General features: G+C 39.9%; 1 protein-coding gene across 1 annotated transcript; it reads left to right on the top strand.

Moving 5' to 3' along the window:
- The first annotated feature begins 4,407 nt into the window (after positions 1–4,407).
- On the top strand, positions 4,408–9,941 carry LOC103697122 (receptor-like serine/threonine-protein kinase SD1-8). The gene is made up of 7 exons (XM_088704438.2): positions 4,408–5,706; positions 7,468–7,596; positions 7,677–7,846; positions 8,198–8,408; positions 8,898–9,135; positions 9,279–9,429; positions 9,519–9,941. The coding sequence occupies exons 1-7, from the start codon at positions 4,431–4,433 to the stop codon at positions 9,825–9,827; spliced, it is 2,484 nt and encodes an 827-aa protein (XP_088560564.2). The 5' UTR covers positions 4,408–4,430; the 3' UTR covers positions 9,828–9,941.
- Positions 9,942–20,444: the final 10,503 nt, after the last annotated feature.

The following is a 20,444-nucleotide window of genomic DNA, read 5'->3' on the forward strand; positions in this document are numbered from 1 at the left end:
ACCTTTTCGAGAAGGGGTGAGGTCGGGATCGATCATTAGTTCTCGCAAGACCAAGAGTCGGTGGCAACGCTTTCAAAGGTAGAACAGCAAATACACATAACCTTCCATTTTTTTTTTGCTGAATCGACACACAAACCTAATATGAATACATCCCTAAGAGTCAGAAAGCAAAGTATCCTAGAAGGGGGACGGCAAGGCTGTCTCATCCGTCCACAACATCTCAGTAGAGTGATCTGCAACCAAAGATGCTATATAGTCGGCTGCTCTATTTCCCTGTGCACTGCCAAATATCCTAGAGTAGGGGGGATGGTCCACAGCCGCAAACTGCCCATGGATCCAATAAATCACGGTGGTTGAGTCGCCCTCTAGCAGAATGCAGTCTACCCACAAGCATAACCTCGCATAGCTGACTTCCGCCCATGCCACCCTTAGCTTGGCTCTTGGAACCGAGGTGTCATAGATTCAGCTCCCGCCCGCTGCAATGAAGCTCTGTGTCAAGGCCCTTAATAACAAAGCTAGCTCCTCCTCTATTGCCGCTATCACTCACACTTGAGGAAACTTGGGGGTGGGGGCTCCCAAGGAATGAAGATTATTCTGGTCGCTGCCGAAGCGAGAGGGGTCCTAGGTATCCTGACCTATCATAGGCTCTCCAAATGGGGGTGAACGGATAACTTCTGCAGCTTGAATGAGGGCCTTCTAGATGGTAAATCTCGGTGGCTGACTACTACTCTCGAAGATGCGGCCATTCTGCGCAAGCTAGATGTGGTACACCAGATGGCCACACTAATGCCCTACCCTCTAATATTAGGCCTCAGCTGGTACAGACTCTCAGGTAGGAGAGAAAAGTTTAGACAGGGGTTGCCGACTGAAGGAAGCACAAGGATGCATCAAGGAGCTCCGACACTCCGGTTAGCCATGGGCACTAGAAGGGGATATGGGTCATCGACTCTTCATTAGGGCAAACATCACATGATCTGATCGAGGAGAAGGAAGATTTTTTTCAACCCGTTCAACTCGAATCTTTTGAAAGATAACTAGAAGAAGATGGAAGAATTTTGAAAGTACGGCATTCAAGTCCTCTTTTCTTTCATTAATTATCAAAAAAATGAGGTACATAGCCTTTATTTATAATGTATGGTCTGTGCTTACATAATTTAAGTCAGATTTCTCTTCCTAAACTTAGAAGGCTATTTTTTTTAAAATAGATATCTTTAGTAGAAATCTTCTAAAAAAGCTAAAATTTTTGAAAAAAGTAGATCTTGATTTCTACATCAACTTTACCTTTTATCGTTTTGTCTGATTCTTCTCAGATAGAGAGCTACACCCAATCAAAGTCTTACTCGAAATGGAAACTTTTAGTTTGACTGGCCCATTTTAGGGTCTAAATGGTAGAATTTATCCTAATTCAACCTTCTAGTTGTAGATATCACAAATATACCCAATTTTTTTAAAAAAAAGATCATCTCAATCGGGCATTGTATGACAAGTAATGACCTGCGAAAGTTTGGCTTGCAACTTAACTTTCTGATGTGGTAGATTTTTCTTCTGAACCCAGTCCAACCCTACTCGTAGTAGCTAAAGTATTCCACATCAACTCTAATAATCCTTCTGAATATTTATAGCTGCCAAAGTAATCCACATCGAGTCTGGTGATCCTCCTGAATATTTGTAGTGGCCAAAATAGTCACATCGAGTTTGATTATCTTTTTCGATACTCATAGTGGCTAAAGTGGTCTATATCGAGTTCGATGATCCTTATAGATCAGAGCTCTCCTTGTTTAGAGGATTTACCTCCTGCTAAATCAGAGCTGAAGATGGAGAAACATCTGCTTTTCTACCTCATGGTTGAACCACTTTGTTTTGCTCGAAAATATAGTTGCTGGTGCTTGTGTTGATGGTGTCGTCAATTTGGAGACAATCTTAATGAGTCGGACAATCTTTTTCTCTAATTGTTTAAGACGTCCTTTCATCCCATCATCCATCAAGAAACAACTAGCAACCATACTCGCCTTTGTCTTTCGATGTACTTCAAGCATGAATAACCCTTCCCCTTACTGCTTGTACTATTAGCGTATCCGGACCATGCACTAAGGCTTTCATAGATATAGAGGACTGAAGCTTTGATACCAACTTGACTCGATCAGATCAAGTTGAAATTCCACCAAGTAAGAGCATGGCTCTGATACCAATTTGATCTGACCGAAGAGTAAGATTTTTTTCAACTTGCTCAACTCGAATCTCTCAAAAGATAACTAGAAGAACATGAAAGAATTTTGAAAGTAGAACATTTAAGTCTCATTTTTTTCATTAATTCTCAAAAAATAAGGTACATAGCCTTTATTTATAATGTGAGGTCCACCTTTACATAATTTAGATTGGATTTCTTTTTCTAAACCTAGTAAGAGTCTTTTTTTCTAAAATAGACATCCCTAGTAGAAATCTTCTTAAAAAAGCTAAAAATTTTGAAAAAATAGATCTTGATTTCTACATCAATTCTATCTTCTGTTGCTTCACCCAATTCTTCTTGGATAGAGAGCTATGGCCAGTCAAAGTCTTACCTAATAAGAAAATTTTCTGTTTGACTGACTTGTTTTATAAAGACAATCATGCATGCATAAAATTATAAATCATTTATCATTGATCAAATTACTACTCTCAAACTAAATGCGAAGGTCACTACTATACCTGTGACAGGGCTGTAAACGACAAACACTAATTACTATTATCCGACTGAATAATTCGATCCTCGATCTACAAATCTAATAGAGAAAAAATCATTGCACTAAGAGTGAAACCTCTCTCTCTATTGTTATTTATTTATTCATTCATATTATTATTATTATTATTATTATTATTTTCTCTTTTTTTTTCTTTTCTTCTTTTTCTTTCTTTCTTTTTTCTTCTTTTCCTCTTCTTCCCTTTTTCTTCTTGTCTTCTTGTCCTTTTCTTTTTTCTTCTTTTCTTCTCCTCCCACAACCCTCCCCTCTTTTCTTCCCATGAAGCAAGAGGGGAGAGGGGCTAGATCCCCCCATTGGATAGCAGGAGGAGAAGGTTGGCCGAGGAGGAAAAGGAGAAGCCCATGGCCGGGCCGCTCGCGGCCAAGGCCAACAGTGTCGGCGGCGCTCGCAGCCAAAGCCAGAGGCGGCCGAGCTTTTGAGGTGACAGCGGTGGCTGCGGACCACCAGTAAGTACTTTCTTTGCTTTTTTTTCCCTCTTCTTCTTCTCACTTTGTTTTTTTTTGGTTCCTTATCCCGACGACCCTTTGCCGGATTTCGGGCGTGGCTAGGTTGATCGGGAGGAGTTAAAATAGGGGAGGAGATGAACGGGCTTACCTTGCTCCGGAGAGGCTGTTGTGGCTATGAATCCGACGGCATGATGGCAGGGCACAATAAGCTCGAGTAGAGGAAGGACGAAGGAAAGGGAGAAAGGAAAAGAAAGGGAGGAGAAGGGCTCTGGAGGAGGAAGATGGGCTCTGTGTGCCCATGCAGACCGGGAGAGGAAGAAATAGAGGGAGGAGACCGCAGATTCTGCATCTCCTTGCACTATTCTTCTAGAATTGGTGCCCACTGGAAAGAAAAGGGGAGGGGCAGGGCTCCGGCGATGTCATGCGGCCCTGCCTCCCTTGCAGCGAGGATCACAGTCGGCTCCTCCTAGCTGGCCGTGAGTAGGGTGAGGATCACGGCCAGCTTCATCGAGCTGGCCATGTACAAGGTGTCACATAAAATTTAATAATTCGTAGCTTGTCTTATCTAATAGCCATGATATTCCTCAATTATCATGCCTAACTACCAATCTGAGTCCTCATCAGCTTGGCCCAATTGGAAGCTCTTGTCTATTACTTTGAACATTGACTCCACCCACCTTACATCTCCACGTAGGGAAAAATAATTAAGCATTAAAGAACTGCTCAGAGAACTCTAAACTCCAACTAGTGCGGATGGAAATGCTTGACCACTCCAAGATCATATGATATCAACCATCCAATGCATTCCATGTCCAAATGGTGGATCATGGACTTTCAGCTCATCACCAGTCATAAAGTCTTTGGAGGCCGGGGTCAAGGTCTCCTCTGTGAACGTTTTATTAATCAGCACCAATAGAATAATAGGCTGTCACCCAATCTAGCGCTGTCTTCATCCCCGTGTACCATATGCATCCGTCGGGTGTCGTCAGACCACGGTGTCAACAAGTTCCAGCTTCAACGGTCATTGTTTAATATACGCTAAATTTGGACGTACCACACCTGCTCTGCCTACCAAATATGATGGCGAAATAAGAGAGATTAAAAAATACTAATTATATGCTAGAGTATCCATCCTTTCTTATCATTTTTAGCTTTTTTTTAATGACTGTCCAATCAAGGTTAGGTATTGATCTCAGGACATAAATAACATCTGTTCTTTTTCCTTCGAAACAAAGCCATTGGAAACATGAGAAGGCCACCCATATTCCCATCGCTTCTCTTCTTCCTCTCCACTCTCTTCACCCCCTCCATTGGAGGCGACATCCTAAGTCCAACCCAGCCCCTCGGGGACGGCCAGACCCTGATATCAGCCGGCGGGATCTTCGAATTAGGCTTCTTCAGCCCCGTCAACTCCAATAACCGCTATGTGGGCATATGGTACCACGAGGTATCGGTGCAAACCGTCGTGTGGGTCGCCAACCGGCAGCACCCAATCACAGAGCCCAAGGGAAGCCTGTTGATCACCGCCAACGGAACACTCATCATCACCGACCAGAACTCCACCACCAAATGGTCCTTGGGCTCTTCGGGCCGCCTCGCCAGCCCGGTCGCACGGCTCTTGGACACTGGTAATTTTATAATTACAGAGGCTAGCGATGACAGTAATCATCCGGATAGCTTTGCATGGCAGAGCTTCGATTACCCGACCGACACGCTACTCCCGGGGATGAAGATCGGGTGGAACCTGACGAGCCATCTCAACCGCAACGTGACGGCGTGGACCAGTCCCAGCGACCCGGCACCGGGGTACTATTCCGCGGCCATGGATGTCCAGGGCGACCCGGAGATCTTCTTATGGGCCGGAGCGCAACGGCTGTGGCGCGCCGGGCCATGGGTCGGCCACAGGTTCAGCGGCGTCCCGGAGATGAAGACCTACAGCATGTTCACCTTCAACTTCGTCGAGGACCGGGATGAGATCTACTACACGTTTAGCATCCCTAACGGATCGATCATCTCGAGGCTCGTCATGAACCAGTCCGGCGTGATCCAGCGGCTGGTCTGGCTTGAGCAGAGCCAGATGTGGAACATCTTCTGGTTTGCTCCGAAAGACCAGTGTGACAGTGTGTCGCCGTGCGGTCCGTTCGGGGTGTGCGACCCCAGCAACTCGCCGATATGCGACTGTTTGCAGGGTTTTGAGCCCAAGTCGCCGGCGAATTGGGCTCTGAGGGACGGGTCCGGGGGGTGCAAGAGGAAGACACCGCTGGATTGCCGGAACGGGACTGATGGGTTCGTGACGGTGAACGATGCCAAGCTGCCGGACACGTCGAGCTCAACGGTCGACATGAGCTTGAATTTGGATCAGTGCAGGGCTGCGTGTCTGAAGAATTGCTCGTGCACGGCCTATGCGAGTGCGAATAGCAGCGGGGGTGGGTGTATAATTTGGACTGCAGAGCTCACTGATCTTAGGGTGTTCGGATTTGGCGGGCAGGATCTCTACGTCCGGCTAGCAGCGGCTGATCTAGGTATTTGCTATTCGATTGATTTAGATAAACGGTTAGGATTCAAATGAGATATATATACTTCGCTCGCTGTGCGAGCCGGAAACTGGTGGAGGCCGGCGCCGGTAACTGGTGGAGGCCGGCGCCGGTTCGCATCGATCTACAGTGGAGCTTATACATTGTTGATAACGTGTATAAGCCAGGGTCACTGAGTCTGAGATGCTATTGAGTGCGAGTCATGGTGTCCACAGAAATTAGGTGTAGCAGACTCACGCCTGTAAGTGTGTCTATGGGGAAGGCGGAGTCTAGAACCAAGGGCTTCTATCAAAGCATACGCGAGGAGTCTAGAAGTTAAACCAGAAGCTTCCCATTAGATCTTGATATGATGTCCAATCTAATCAACTAGCCCAATATACGGCAATAAATCTCCTAAATGGCACTAATCTTCTCTTTACATAACAAGATTGTTCATATCAAGATTTTAAGTTCCTTTTACGGAGCATGACTCCCCGTTGACCCGTCCAGTCCCAACAACCATCCCTATCGAGGACCTCAATAGATGCATTCAATCTCACTTCTTTTCCCTCTCCTTTTTTTTTTTCTTTCTTTTGTATTTTTTTTCTTTTTTTTTTCTATTTTATTTTATTTTCTTTTTCTTCTTTTTTTCTGCTCATTTTATTTTTTTTCCTCTTTATTTCTTCCTTCTCTCTTTTTTTTTTCTTTTCTTCTTTTTTCTCTTTCTTTCTAGGTTTTTTCTTCTTTCTTCTCTCCTTTTCTTCTTTTTTTTTTCACCTTTTCTTCTTATTTACTTTCCTTCTTTCCACCAACATTTAAAATAATTTATACCTGAAGCCCTATTGTGTTAATATATGGTTAGAGGTTCAAAATATTTCCAATCTAAATTTTTTCTAACACTCTACTACGTTTAATTCCTTACTCTAGCGAATAAGGACTTGCTTTGGTGGTCAGACTTCTCCGCCGATGATTTTATATTCTAAGTTCAAATGTTGAATTTTGGATCTCCAAAGATAACTATGATATAAATGGGTCATCCTTCCCTTTTTTTTTCCCCAGAAAATAAGAAAAAAAAAATCTTACACCATGTTCCTAGCATTCACTATTTGTGAACTATATTTTTTTGAAACAAGGTCCTCGATAATGAGACATAAAGACTCCTTTTTTTTATTTTATTGAAATTTTATTTTACAGAATATATCTGAAATTAAGACTGAACTAAAGGATAAACAAAGCAAAGCTAAATTTACTGAAGTATTACAAAGTAGAATGTCATCCACGCTTTGCCTTTTAACACATCTCAACCACTTCTTTGGTCATTTTATAGAAATACAAACAAATCACTGAAAGTTGTTTTATATCTAAAATTTAACTCATTACAATTAGATGCCAAATAGATATAAAATAAGAAAGTAGTTGATAATTAGGTTAATGATATTAATCGACAAAAATGCTTAATTATCAGCAAACACGATAACAAAAAACACTAGAGTAGCGAATAGTCATACCAACAAACAGTAATAGTTTCTGGGGTGTCAAAGTTTTCCCGTAATTTGATTTATTCCCGTGTCTTCTTCTAATAGGACTTTTTTGGATCCGAAAGTCCTACCATATGAAGCAGCCTTGTCCTGAACAAATTTGGATTGGAATTTTTCTTTTTTTTCACGTGGCTGAAGTAGCTAAGCAACTGCTGTTCTAGTTTTGAAAGAAAATGCCAACTAACAGAAAGAAAACAATTTCTTGCATTCATACGATCCAAGTGATGTTCAGGTTCAGCAACAGACCATTCACACCAGATCCACATAGTCGCGGTCGTCGTGGGCTCTGTTCTGGGGACTCTACTGCTTGGCTCCATTTGTTGCTGCATTTGGAAAAGGAAAAAGAGGAGAAGAAGACAAGGTAGAATTAGGTCTTCAACCTCATAATAAGTTGGTGTCATATGAGAAGCTCATACTGATCATTGCTTTGTATTTCAACAGCTACGTCCATGTTAGGTACCGTTTCCTTTGCCAGCAACTACGTTGATGAGGGCGCTGAAGGAAGGGAATTGGAGCTGCCTTTATTTGATATGGGGACAATTGCCGCAGCAACCAACGACTTCTCTATCCAAAACAAGCTTGGAGAAGGTGGCTTTGGCCCCGTCTACAAGGTATATTCTCAGTCCAATAGCCGAACTTATTTAGAAATCAATTACCAGGATGGCAGGAGTGGTCGGCTAGATTACATTATACTAATTTGTTCTGAATGATAAAATTAATCATTTAACTTATTTAGAAAGATAATTGATGTCCTCTTGGTGTTCTGACTCTATACGGAAAAATTGGGTTACTATAAGGGTTTTGATCCGTGTCTGCTTCTAAAGTCAGTATTCTAAATTATTGCCAAAAAAAATTCTTTTCTATGTAACATGCTGCTTTCAATTGGATTTTAACAAAAGATTTGTCCTGATTCTATTCTTTATACTAGCAATGACATGTAATGTTGGATGTGGTGAATTCAGGGCAAACTGAGAGATGAACAAGAGATAGCTGTGAAGAGGCTTGCAAAGACTTCGGTGCAAGGCCTCGATGAGTTCAAGAATGAGGTAATGCTCATTGCCAGGCTTCAGCATCGGAATCTTGTACGGCTTCTTGGTTGCTGCATTCAAGGAGAGGAAAGGATGCTGCTCTATGAATACATGCCTAACAGAAGCCTGGATGCCTTTCTGTTTGGTTAGCTAATCTTTTCTTCCCTGACACACCATTTATTATTTCATTAATGATGTCATGATAAATGTGATTTTTCCTGTTGTAAAACTTAGTTAACGTTTAAATCACTAATAACCTTTGCCTTCAATATACATTACATTGACCTTTGCCTGTTTAGCTGGAGAAGTAATGGGGACTCATAAAGTGACGTATTGCCTATGCTTTCTAACCGGAAATGCCACTTTAAAAAGAGATCTCGAGTTACAAATTTTGATCAGACTTCACAATCAGGTTGTTAGTCGGCCTTATCAAGCCCTACCGAGTTAGCATAAGCTTGTCGCGGAGATGCTTCTGAAGCTACTACTATATTGTAGACAATCTTTGTTAACATGAGTTTTAGACTTCCAAGCAGTTCATTTCTCATGAATCTTGATGACTTTTAGACTGCATGCTTACTTTAGCTCATTAGAGTTTAATTAAGAGTATACCGAGGTTAACACAATTTTTCATCAGATAAAGCTAAAGCTGCACTGCTCGATTGGCGAATCCGCTATAACATCATACTAGGGATTGCTCGTGGAATTCTCTATCTTCATCAAGATTCTAGATTTAGAATTATCCACAGAGATCTCAAGGCTAGCAACATTCTTCTCGACAAAGAAATGAACCCCAAAATATCGGACTTTGGCATGGCAAGAATATTTGGAGGGGATGAGACAGAAGTAAATACACGCCGAGTAGTTGGCACCTAGTAAGTATTTTTAAAGTATGTAATTGCACATTTGCTGAAAAAACTCACCATACTATAATATCCTATACTTAAAAACTAGCAGTTTAATTGCTCTCTCGAAAAAAAAGAAACTAAACAGTTTAATCATCTTAACGACAATGCAGTGGATACATGTCTCCTGAGTATGTCATGGATGGTATCTTCTCTGTGAAATCCGACGTATTTAGCTTCGGTGTTTTAGTACTTGAAATCATAAGCGGCAAGAAGAACAGAGGGGTTTACACCTCTCATCACCGCGTAAATCTTCTAGGCCATGTAAGTACGGAAAACAGGTGCTTATTTCCATTCAGATGCTCTGTTTATTTCTTTAAGAATTTATGACATATGCTGCAATTATTTTTCAGGCATGGAGTTTATGGAAAGAAGGTAATGGCTTGGAGTTGGTGGACGAATCAATAGTTCACTCGTTTCCAATGGGTGAAGCGTTGAGGTGTATAAAGGTGGGTCTCTTGTGTGTTCAAGAACACCCAGAGGACAGGCTAACAATGTCCTCTCTGGTGTTCATGTTGGGCAGTGAAAGCGCCTCTCTCCCTGACCCTAAACAGCCTGGTTTTGTTGCAACGAAAGGCCACTTGGAAACTTATTCATCATCAAGCAAGACAGACTCATTAACTGTAAATGGCTTATCAGTTACAATACTTGAAGGCCGATAGTAAATGCCAGAGCAAATGCAACCATAAGAAATTGTAAATTTTCTACTGTGGATTGGTAGAGAGGATGCCAACCAACTAGTTATCTTAAAATTTTGCTTTGCTCTGTTGGACCAACTTCATTGTCCTAAATCTATCACTCCTCTATTGTCTGGGTGGATTCTAAGAAAAGGGTTATATAAGGTGATATGCTAAAAAGACCAAATCCACAGCTCAAATTAGCCTTCATCCAAAAGTTTAAGAAAAGGGTTAGATTTACACACTAAACTGTCCATAATAGCAACAAAGGGAGACAAATTTCGCTACCAATTTGCATTCATCAACTCGAATATGAACTACAATGTTTTACAAGATGGGAAACAAAACACATCTTCAGAAACCCATGCAGGAAATCTGTTAGCATAAAAATGATCAAAATTTCTCCAGTGAGATCACGGCTCGTATGGGAAAAAAGAATCAGTGGCAAGTCATTTACAACCACCATTCTGAGCTGATAATTTCTTGCCACATTTGATAGTCAGCACATATTAAGTCATTATTTAATTTTTACTTAAAAAAAAGTCTTTTTTTTTTTGACACAGCATTGCATGAGCTATACTGGCTGCTAGCCAGCACAAACTGTACCAGTAGCTCTTAAATTCTTATCCATTACGACCACTACCACACTTTCCCTGCTGCAATGCCTTTGCAAATTTCTCTCTTTCTCTCTCTCTACAATAGCGAATTTCTCTTCCTTTTCCTAATTTCTTCCTTTTTCTCCTCTATTCTCTTTCTTTTTTTGCAAGATTTACTAAGCATAGAAAATACTACCCTTTATCATAAAGAATCCACACTAGATACAGTAAGGAGTTAGCTTGATGCTCATAAGACCCACAACAAGGTTATAATACATAATGACAGAGACAAAACAGGGCACCTTTTTTAAAATAAAAATTCTAGGTGTCAAGGTACTCCTCCAGCCAATTGAAACCAACCTGGACTGATGTAGACCTGACCACGATTCCAGAATCGCCGGTTCCGGTTCCACAAAAATCTAGAACCTTAACCGGAACCGAAAATAGTCGGTTCAGTTCCGGTTTTAAAACCGCCGGTTCCGGTTCCGGTTCTACACGGTTCCGGTTCCGGTTATAAAATTTTGAAAAAAAATAGATTGTGTAATTAATTTGAAAAAAAAATTTAAATACAAATAAATTATGTAATTGATATAAAATGATAATTTGTACCTCATTTTTTTATTTACTCATCAATAGAGGGGGTTCGATAATTTGGATCCCAAGAATTTGGGTTTGGAACATATATTTCCTTGCCTTTATTTGAGCGGAGTTGCAGGGAGGCTGACTCTGGAAGGCGCCGAAGTGCCACACGTTGGGAGATATCGGAGGAGGTCGGCATAGGGAGGAAGATATTTTTGATAATTGGATTGGAAAAAATGAAAATATGGGAAGGTTATAGAATGTGTAGAGAATTGGAATAGATTGAATAATTGAGAGAGTGAAAAATTGAGAGAGAGAGATTGGAAGATTGAGTGTTACAATGAAAAAATTGATTTGGAGAGATATATATAGTGTTAGGGATAATTTTCGTTCCCTAAAATGCCTCTCAAACTATCCATTTTTTAGTTGTTAGGAGGGGTAAAATAGTCGTTTCCCAAAATTCCCCTCAAACTAGCTGTTTTTTAGTTGTTAGGAGGGGTAAAATAGTCATTTTTTTGGTTCGAACCGGAACCGAACCGCCGGTTCCGGTTTCAGTTCCGGTTCCGGTTCTGGTTCCGTTTTGGTTCCGGTTCCTGTTCCGGTTCCATCAAATCTGAAACCTTAACCGAACCGTATTCCTCAAGGTTCCAGTTCGGTTAAGAACCGTGAGACACGGTTCCGGTACCGGTTCGGTTCTTTTCGGTTCGGTTCCAGTCCGGTTCTTTGGTTAGAATCGAACCATGGTCAGGTCTAGACTGATGTCCCTTAGACAAACAAGGCTACTTTACACAGCCATATATTTCTTGGGCACAAAGCACATGCATGACCAAAAAACCCATCTCCATCATCAAAGTTACAGATGAATTTGGTTGTATTCCATTGGAAGTGGTGGGATGGCAATGGATGGGTGATGAATGTGGGACGTCATATGAAGGATAGCTACCATATGGTGATAGGGTATGACTGGTGACAAAAGCAATGCATTTATGGGTGTCATGGGAACTATAGCTGGTCATTGCAGCTGATAGTGGAGGTGATGATGGTAGCAAGTGCATGGTTCAGGGAAGGGATGGAATTTAAGTTAAGGAAGACACATTCAAATCAAGATAATAGCATATGCAAGTCATATCCAGGTTTCCAAAAAGTTTTTTTATGGCAGTGTCAGAATGTGAGTCTTTCCCATCTGGCACACTTAAGACACTCTTTCATGTCTAGTTTTTTTTTTTGGCTGAAAATCCTTCATGTCTAGTTCAAAATACAACTTGTTCAAAAATATTATAATCCTTTAGCTATGTTCCTATCCAAACAAATTTTATGGCTAGCTTTTTCAAAATGACAATTATTATAAAGAAGATTCATTTTCCTTTTTTTCTGTCAATCTGTAATACTAAAAATTATAGGATAGAGGATCCGATCCAAAAAAACAAAAACTAATAGAATTGGGGACACCTATTAGCACAGGACAGTGAAAAAGAATCTTCCACATCAATTTTGATGTTTAGATTTGGCATTTTTATCACGAGATATTCCAAGATAAAGACTTAAAATGTCATTTTGCCCTTTTCTGTTTTGAAGTGACAAATATTGTAAAGAACAATGATAAAAAATTAGAAGAAGAATGGAAGTCACCCTCTCATCATCAGTGGTAAGAAGATACCTAGCATCCAAAAAAAGAGAAAAAGAGAGTAGCACAAAAAAAACATTCCTGGTAGAATTATAACACTATGACAATTAGATCTTAGGCTCTAAAATAGCTATAAACAAAGCTCATGGATATAATCTACAATTGTTTAGCTTCTTTTGAAAGTTCTTTAAATTCTCAATTCTCAAACTTCAAACCAGATCAGATATAGGATGAAGCCTCAACCTGTTTTAGTTTCCTTGGGTACAAAAGATTACAACATTAGGGGTGAAGCGCTAGCTTGACGGGTATTCAGTCAGGCCTCAGTATGCAGGAACTACACCAAAGGTACTAACCATCCATATATATATATATAGCTTCTCACGTATGTTACGTCCATCAAACAAAATTCCAACAAGTTCAATACAACTCATTCACCTTAGATACATACCCAAGGTAAACTTTGATAATGACATGTTTAAGTTTCTCTCTTCACTCTCAAATCTTTTCTGCTACCTAAGTAATGGAGAGGACTCAACAAATGGCCTTCCCATCGCTAACCAAATTGCTAGGGTTGGGGAAGATTAGTCTGAAGCTAACCACCTATATGGGGTTCAAAACTGGATGGAGAAAAGACAAAAGAACTTTGGAAAAGGAACAATATTTGGAAAATTAATTTTCTTCTTCTGGTAGAATTATTTTTTTAGAAAGCTTCTGTCATGCCCTGAACCCAGTACCCAGGACTGGTACGCGACTAATTGCATGAGCCCTAGAGCAATGCCCTAAAGATCACATAAGACTTAAAGATAAAAAAAATTCAATAAATCCATAATTAATTAATTAATTCAAATAGACAAATCAAACATGTCCAGATAATTAAATTAATTCAATTACAAAAGCTTTCAATATTCATCGGTATCAAATAAACTATCTAACTAACTAATGACTCTGATACTCGTACACTGTGCCCAACCAATCCATATCTATGCATCCTGCAACTACCTTTGGTGAAAAACTCAGACAAACTAATCACTTATCCACACGACGATCTATGAACCGGGATGCGCAGAACCTCACTCAGCGTCCTCTCATCCAACAGATTGTTCCTCTTGCCTCTGACAAGCTCTTCCGGCTGGCCTGACGGTGGATACTTCGATCTCCTCGCACGGAACCCTCAGCGAGCAAATCTCTAAGGGAAGAGCTCTCACGATTGATGCCAAGGGAGAAGGGAGAAGGGAGAAGGGAGAAGGGAGAAGGGAGAAGGGAGAGGGGTCCTTTAATAAGCAGAGAGTGGGTCGATTTTGGTAAGCTTTGATCTCCCTCCTCCGGTGGATTCGGAGAGAGAAATGGAGAAGGAGAAGAGGAAGACTCCAATCGGGAGTCTTCCTCCCTTGCCTCACGTCCGAACAGCTGTGGCCCTGAGGCCGGCCCGACGTAGTGGCCTAGAGGTCGGCCCAAGCCCAAAAAAAATATGGGTTCTTACATTCTCCCTCCCTAACAAAAAAATTCGTCCTCGAAATTAACCTACTTAAAGCCTAAACCTTGAAAATATGCAACCATCATATCATTCTCGAGCTTCTAAATAATCTCTCTCTTGAAATGCAAGCTCACAAGAATTTGACATAAAGAATTATGATATACAAAGTCATGACATCTCAAGCACTTGATCCTTTTCATGTACAACACTTAGTAAATTCTTTTGATCTCCTGCAAAAGAAAGCCGACCACCCAACCTTGGAATTAAATTCCATAATTCTTTGTCCAAGAATTTAATTGCTCTTGATTAATTCCACATAAAGATCATAATTGGCTTAATAGAATAAGAGAAGCTTTAGCATCCAATGATCTTCATCATCTATAGTCCTCTTTCTTCTCTTAACTTTGCCCATGATTTAATGATCAACCTTCGTCCTAGAAAAACCTCAAACCCCTTTCGAATAAATTGATTAACTTCGACAAAACTAGGAGTAGGAGATCCATGTTGAAACATTCCACATCTAAGCACAACTAAGGAATCATCAATCTATTGACCCTTAATTTAAGATGCCCAAGATTCTCTCAAAAATTGTCAACCATAGAAGAATCCACTAGTGAGAGTTGCATAGCTACCTCTAGATTATCCACAGAATCAACAGCATTTTTCTCTAATAGAAAACTAACTCAAGTCTTCTATCATAATACCTTTCGGATCGAAGTGTTACTGTTTCAAACAAGTTTCAAAATAACTCAAACCTTCATATTTTCGCTGCGCACTCTGATCTAACTCATCAAATTCTCTAAGGCCGCAAAATAATTTCTGACCGAAGTATCACTTTGCATTGGGACTAAAAAATTCAAATTTTAAATTTCAAATAGAACTAGAGCAGAACCACCAGATCTCTTTGTCCTCAATTTATAAAGAGTATACTTATCATAACTAACCCTCAAGCCATTAGTCAAGTTTAAGGTCATTGCATGATCTCCACAACCTTTTGTTTTAGAGTTCAAAATATCTAGGTTTAATTTAAAGTAGGTTAACCTTGGATTTCTTTACCAATTTGATTAAAAGTTATATATTGATCTTCCTTCCAAAAGGGTTTACTCCAAATTCAATGGGTTTGAAGTCTTTGAGCAAATATCACTATGAGTAGAATTAACAACCTCCAATCCTTTCTTCACCAAAATTTTTAATATCTATCATCAATGCTACATATAATAACTCATGTAAGCATTTTACTCAATATGTCATTTTACTAGTAGCTTCATCAACAATGACAAAAGATTCCTGCTCAAATATTAAACCTAGACTTGAGTTCTTTCTGCTGAGTGGCCATTACCATGGTTAAGAATCCTTCACCATCCTTGAGGAGTCGCTTGGCCTATCTGGCTAAGATTACTTTTGGCGGCGGTAACATCCTGTTACCACTAAAACTAAACTTTGGTTGGCCAGGAATTTGAAACTTTACTATTTTTTTTGAAACAGTCAATAGTGGCATGATATGTTGCCAACTAGTCCATCCTAAGGATCAAATCAAAATCCTTCATTTCTAAGACTAGTATATTTGCTTTCATTTCTGTGTCTTCAATATTCAAGATACAATCTTTGCAGACAGAGTTAACTAGGATTACGTCTCCACTAAGGGTGGACACACAAAATTTAGTCTCTAATGGCATAGAAATCATTGTATTATTTCTTCTATCAAAATCACCAGATATGAAAGAATGAGCAGTTCCAGGATCAATCAAAATATAGGCATGGGTAGATAAGACTCTAATTGTACTTGTCACCACAGTGTTAGAGGCATTGGCATCCTGTTCCGTGAGAGCGTAGACTCATCCTTGAGTTCTAGGCCTCTGCTACCCTCCTCATTGTTGCCCATCCTGAGATGCTCGATTTGCTTGGGTTTCCTGAATAGGCTAGGATGCTTGTCGAGTCTGCGGCTCACTACGATTAGGATAGGTGTTTGCCCTGTGGCCCTGCTGGCCACACGAAAAGCAATTCCCATTAACGCAATGGCACTCTCTTCGATAGTGGAGGCCACCACATCTATAGCGTTTTACAATATCCTTGCACTGAATTTTATCAACTACAGTAGTTTGTTTCTTGGGCCTCGATTCAGTACTGTTGTCGTACTTATTTTGTAAATCAGTTTGCCTGCTCCTTTTTTTCAAAATCTTTTCTCTCTCATCCTGAGTGTCATTCAAGCCCCTTTCAACTAATAAATATTTGTTTACCACATCTTTGTAGGAAGAAGCTCAAAGGTAGACACTTGTTGTCTGATTCGGGCTCTAAGTCTACTTTCAAACTTTTCAGCTCGTTCACCTTCATTTTCCACCTATCCTGGAGCATACTTAGCCAATTCCTCAAACTTTGCAGCATATTCGGCGACCGTCATGGTTCCTTGCTCTAATTGGATAAATTCTCGAAACTTTTGTTGTCTCATACTCTAAAGAACATACTTGTCATGAAAAATCTCCTTAAATCCTCTTCAAGTCAAAGATGCAGTGTTCTGTCCCATCTTTCCTCTTTCCACATTCCACCAAATATTCGCTTCCCCCCGCAGCATAAATGTAGCAAAAGTGACCCTATCCTCATCTGGGCATCCGGGGTATTAAAAACTTTTTTCATTTCGTTCAGCCAATTCTCGACCTCCAAAGGGTCAGAAGTGCCTTTAAAAGCTGAAGGTGCAAACTTTTTGAATTCTGTCAAACTAACATGATGTTCCTGCTGAAATGTATCCCTCTGCAGATGCTGAGGAGACACCTGCTACTGGTGTTGTAACTATTGTTGTTGCAACTGCTGCTGCATAAATTGTGGCTGCTGTTCCATGAAGCATTGTTACATCTCAATCATTCTCATCATGTCTAATCGAAAAGCAGCTTGTTGTTGCATCATTGCTTGCATTAGCTGAGAAACACTCAATGGTTTCTCAGGCCGAATTTCAGGCTTACTCGGAGCTCCCATCCTTGGAGTTCCCATTCCTAGAGTTTCCATCTCTAGAGCACTACCAACGATATTGATAGGGTGTTCCTACTCGTGCGTACTCCTAGTCAACAACATTGGAGCACCTTCTTACTGTTTGGAGATCATCCAAGCAGCGGATCCATCAGCAAAGCAAGTCGGCCTCCTACTACGCCCATGTCCACCCCCTGTGCCATATCAACCTACACGAGTTACTTTTAGCATCTTAAAATTGCTAAGAAAAATATATCTAGAGTATATTTTAATAAGTCATTAGATATTTTCCTCACTCACACTCATCCGAACCTAAACCCTAGGATACCTTAACCTTAAGCTCTGATAGTTTTTCTATCACAATCTCTAATGATCTTAAACCTAAGCTCTAATACCACTCTATTACGCCCCGAACCCAGCATCCCGGTCGGATATGCGACCGGCAGCATGAGCTCTAGAGCAGTGCCCTAAAGATCATGCAAGGCCTAAGATGAACAAAAATTCAATAAATCTATAATTAATTAATTAATTAATTAATTTAAATAGACAAATCCAACATATCCAGATATTCAAATTGGTTCAATTACACGAACTTTCAATATTCATCAGTATCAAATAAACTATCTAACTACCTAATGACTCTGACACTCGTACTCTGTACCCAACCTATCCATGTCTATGCATCTTGTAACTATCTTTGTTGAAAAACTCAGACAAACTAATCATTCGCCCACACGACCATCTATGAACTGAGATGTGCAGAACCTCGCTTAGCGTCCTCTCGTCCAACAGATTATTCCTCTTGCCTCTGACAAGCTCCTCCGGCCGGCCTGATGGTGGACACTTCGATCTCCTCGCATGGAACCCTCAGCAAGCAATTCTGTAAGGGAAGAGCTCTCACGATAGATGCCAAGGGAGAAAGGAGAGGGGTCCTTTAATAAGTGAGGAGTGGCTTGAATTTGGTAAGCTTTGATCTCCCTCCTTCGGTGGATTTGGAGGGAGAAACGGAGAAGGAGAAGAGGAAGACTCTAATCGGGAGTCTTCTTCCCCTGCCTCATGGCTGAACAGCCATGGCCCTGAGGCCGGCCCGACGCAGTGGCCTAAGGGTAGGACCAAGCCCCAAAAAAATATGGGTGCTTACAACTTCATGATTCAATGAAGTCTTCTTTAACTATTTAGATACAAATCCATTTTGCGCTTTAAAGCACTCACGAATGAAGACATATGGAATTAAAGCAAACCATTTATGGAATTGTAATGAATCTCGGAATAGCCAGACATAACATTTTTTGAAAAATGTGCAGCAAAATACCTAGTTTTTGCCATGTGATTGTTGAATATTTGAAATTGAGTATTTGGGTTTGATTTTAGTGGACCAGATAAGCTTTGTCTCAACTCTAGTTTTTGCAGTTCGGTTAAAAATGGGAAAAAAAATAAAAAAGGAACAAAATTATGAAACTATTCTGAAAATCATTTTAAAAGATTTATTTTCAAAAAATCATGGTTTGTTGAAAAAATAAAAAAGCATAAAAGGTCCATATATGTAACAAATTTGAGCCCATTCGTTTCAATTGAAACTCCAAAACCAACCCGAGTATTGGACCGGACATAACATTGTAATTTTGATTTAAAGGTTTCAAACAAAACTTCAAACTATGAGCTGGAAAAACCCATATTTTAGAACCAATAAACGGAAAAAATCTCTTAGGTATACGGTTATAAACCTCAACTGATAAACCAAAGCACAATTATTCAAAGTTTGATGATGTATTGAGATCAGCTTCATTTGGCATCTATTCCCTCTACAGGTGATCAATTCCTGCTCAAAGATGTTGGGCAAGAAAAAAAGTTTGGCTATTAAACCTATAAGACCAATTGGTATGTAGCAATCTTACCTTGTTGAACATGTAGTTCATGCCTATGCAATAGAAAGCTTTCGAAGTTTTAACAGAGATTGACAAAGAACAAGAAAGGCTAGGTTTATTAAAAGGAACGTTATTCATCTCTACGTCTACCATAGACATAAATTGAAATGCAATTGCAAGAACTTATGCTGGCATGTGTCTAGTCCCTCATCGACTATGCATTAGGTAGATCTTGGATACTTATATAGAACCAAAAAATCCTAATAATGGCTTTTGACCAGCTTATTTTTTGGATGAAGTTCTAGATTTTTATAAAATGGTATTGGAGCGGACTTAGTGCATGGCCCATGTGGACTAGGAGTCACTATAGCACGAGCCTATTTTAGGCTGACCATGAGCTAATCGTGGTATTTGTGATTGTGGTATTTGTGAATCAATTTGGACCCTTAGCTTGGCCAGAATGCTAAGGCTTAAATAGGAAAAGTATGTGAAGACCCATGCATGTGTGTGTTTAGTCCGACATCAGGTGTGCGTTGGGTAGATCTTAGATACTTATACAAGACCAAAGAATTCAAATAATAACTTCTAGCTAGCTTTTTTTGTGAGGTCCTCGGTTGTTTCAACAATCCTCACACAAATAAATTTCATCTAATAATTCGGGCATATATCTATCCATTAAATTACTTTACTTCTCATGGCCTCGAACCACAATTCTTTGAATAACATTTGCCAATTTTATATTCTTTAAATTTTCATTTAACAAACTTTTTCAAACATATTTTACAAGTTTCTTGCACAATCATTCACATGTTGGTATTTTAAATAATATTTATACCATTCTCTTTGCTTTTTTTTCTTTCTTCTCAACCCTAGTCGATATCTTTTACTAGCACCACCACCTTTCACCTATCATATATCATCTACACTACTAATCAAGGTTTTGAATCATAGCGAGATGGGTGGTGCCCCATCCTGTTCCTATGAGAAAATGGGACCAAGATGAGGTTAAGAATTTGAAACCTATGCAAGTGGAGAAAGAAGAAGAAAAAGGAAAAAATGGGAAGGAAATATAAAGAAAAGGAAAAGTGAAAGGAAAGAAAGAAAGAAAGAAAGGGAGAAAAAAATTTTGAAAGGATAGAAAGAAGGAAGAAAGGAAAGAGAAAGAAGAAGAAAAAGGAGATAAAGAAGAAGAAAAAGAAAGAAAGGAAGAAGCAAAGGAAGAGATAAGGGAAAAAAGAAGAAGAAAAAGTGAAAGAATGGAAGGTAAGGAAAATGAGGCAAAAGAAGGACGGAAAGAAAGAAAGAAGAAAAGAAAAAAAGAAAAAAAGAAAAAAAAGAAAGAAAAGAAAAGGAAAGAAAAAGGGGAGAGAGACAAAGGGTACCTATGGGACTCTTGACCGGTATTGCTATCAGGCACCAACATCCAATTCAATGGGAAAATCGAGACACCCTCGTCCCACAAGATGTAAAACCTTGCTACTAACCGATTTGTGTCATTAAGTCCTT

The sequence above is a fragment of the Phoenix dactylifera genome, chromosome 9 (genome assembly GCF_051530095.1).
Source record: "Phoenix dactylifera cultivar Ajwa chromosome 9, Ajwa_hap1_PhDact_Kaust_v1.1, whole genome shotgun sequence".
In the NCBI taxonomy this organism is placed as follows: Eukaryota; Viridiplantae; Streptophyta; class Magnoliopsida; order Arecales; family Arecaceae; genus Phoenix; species Phoenix dactylifera.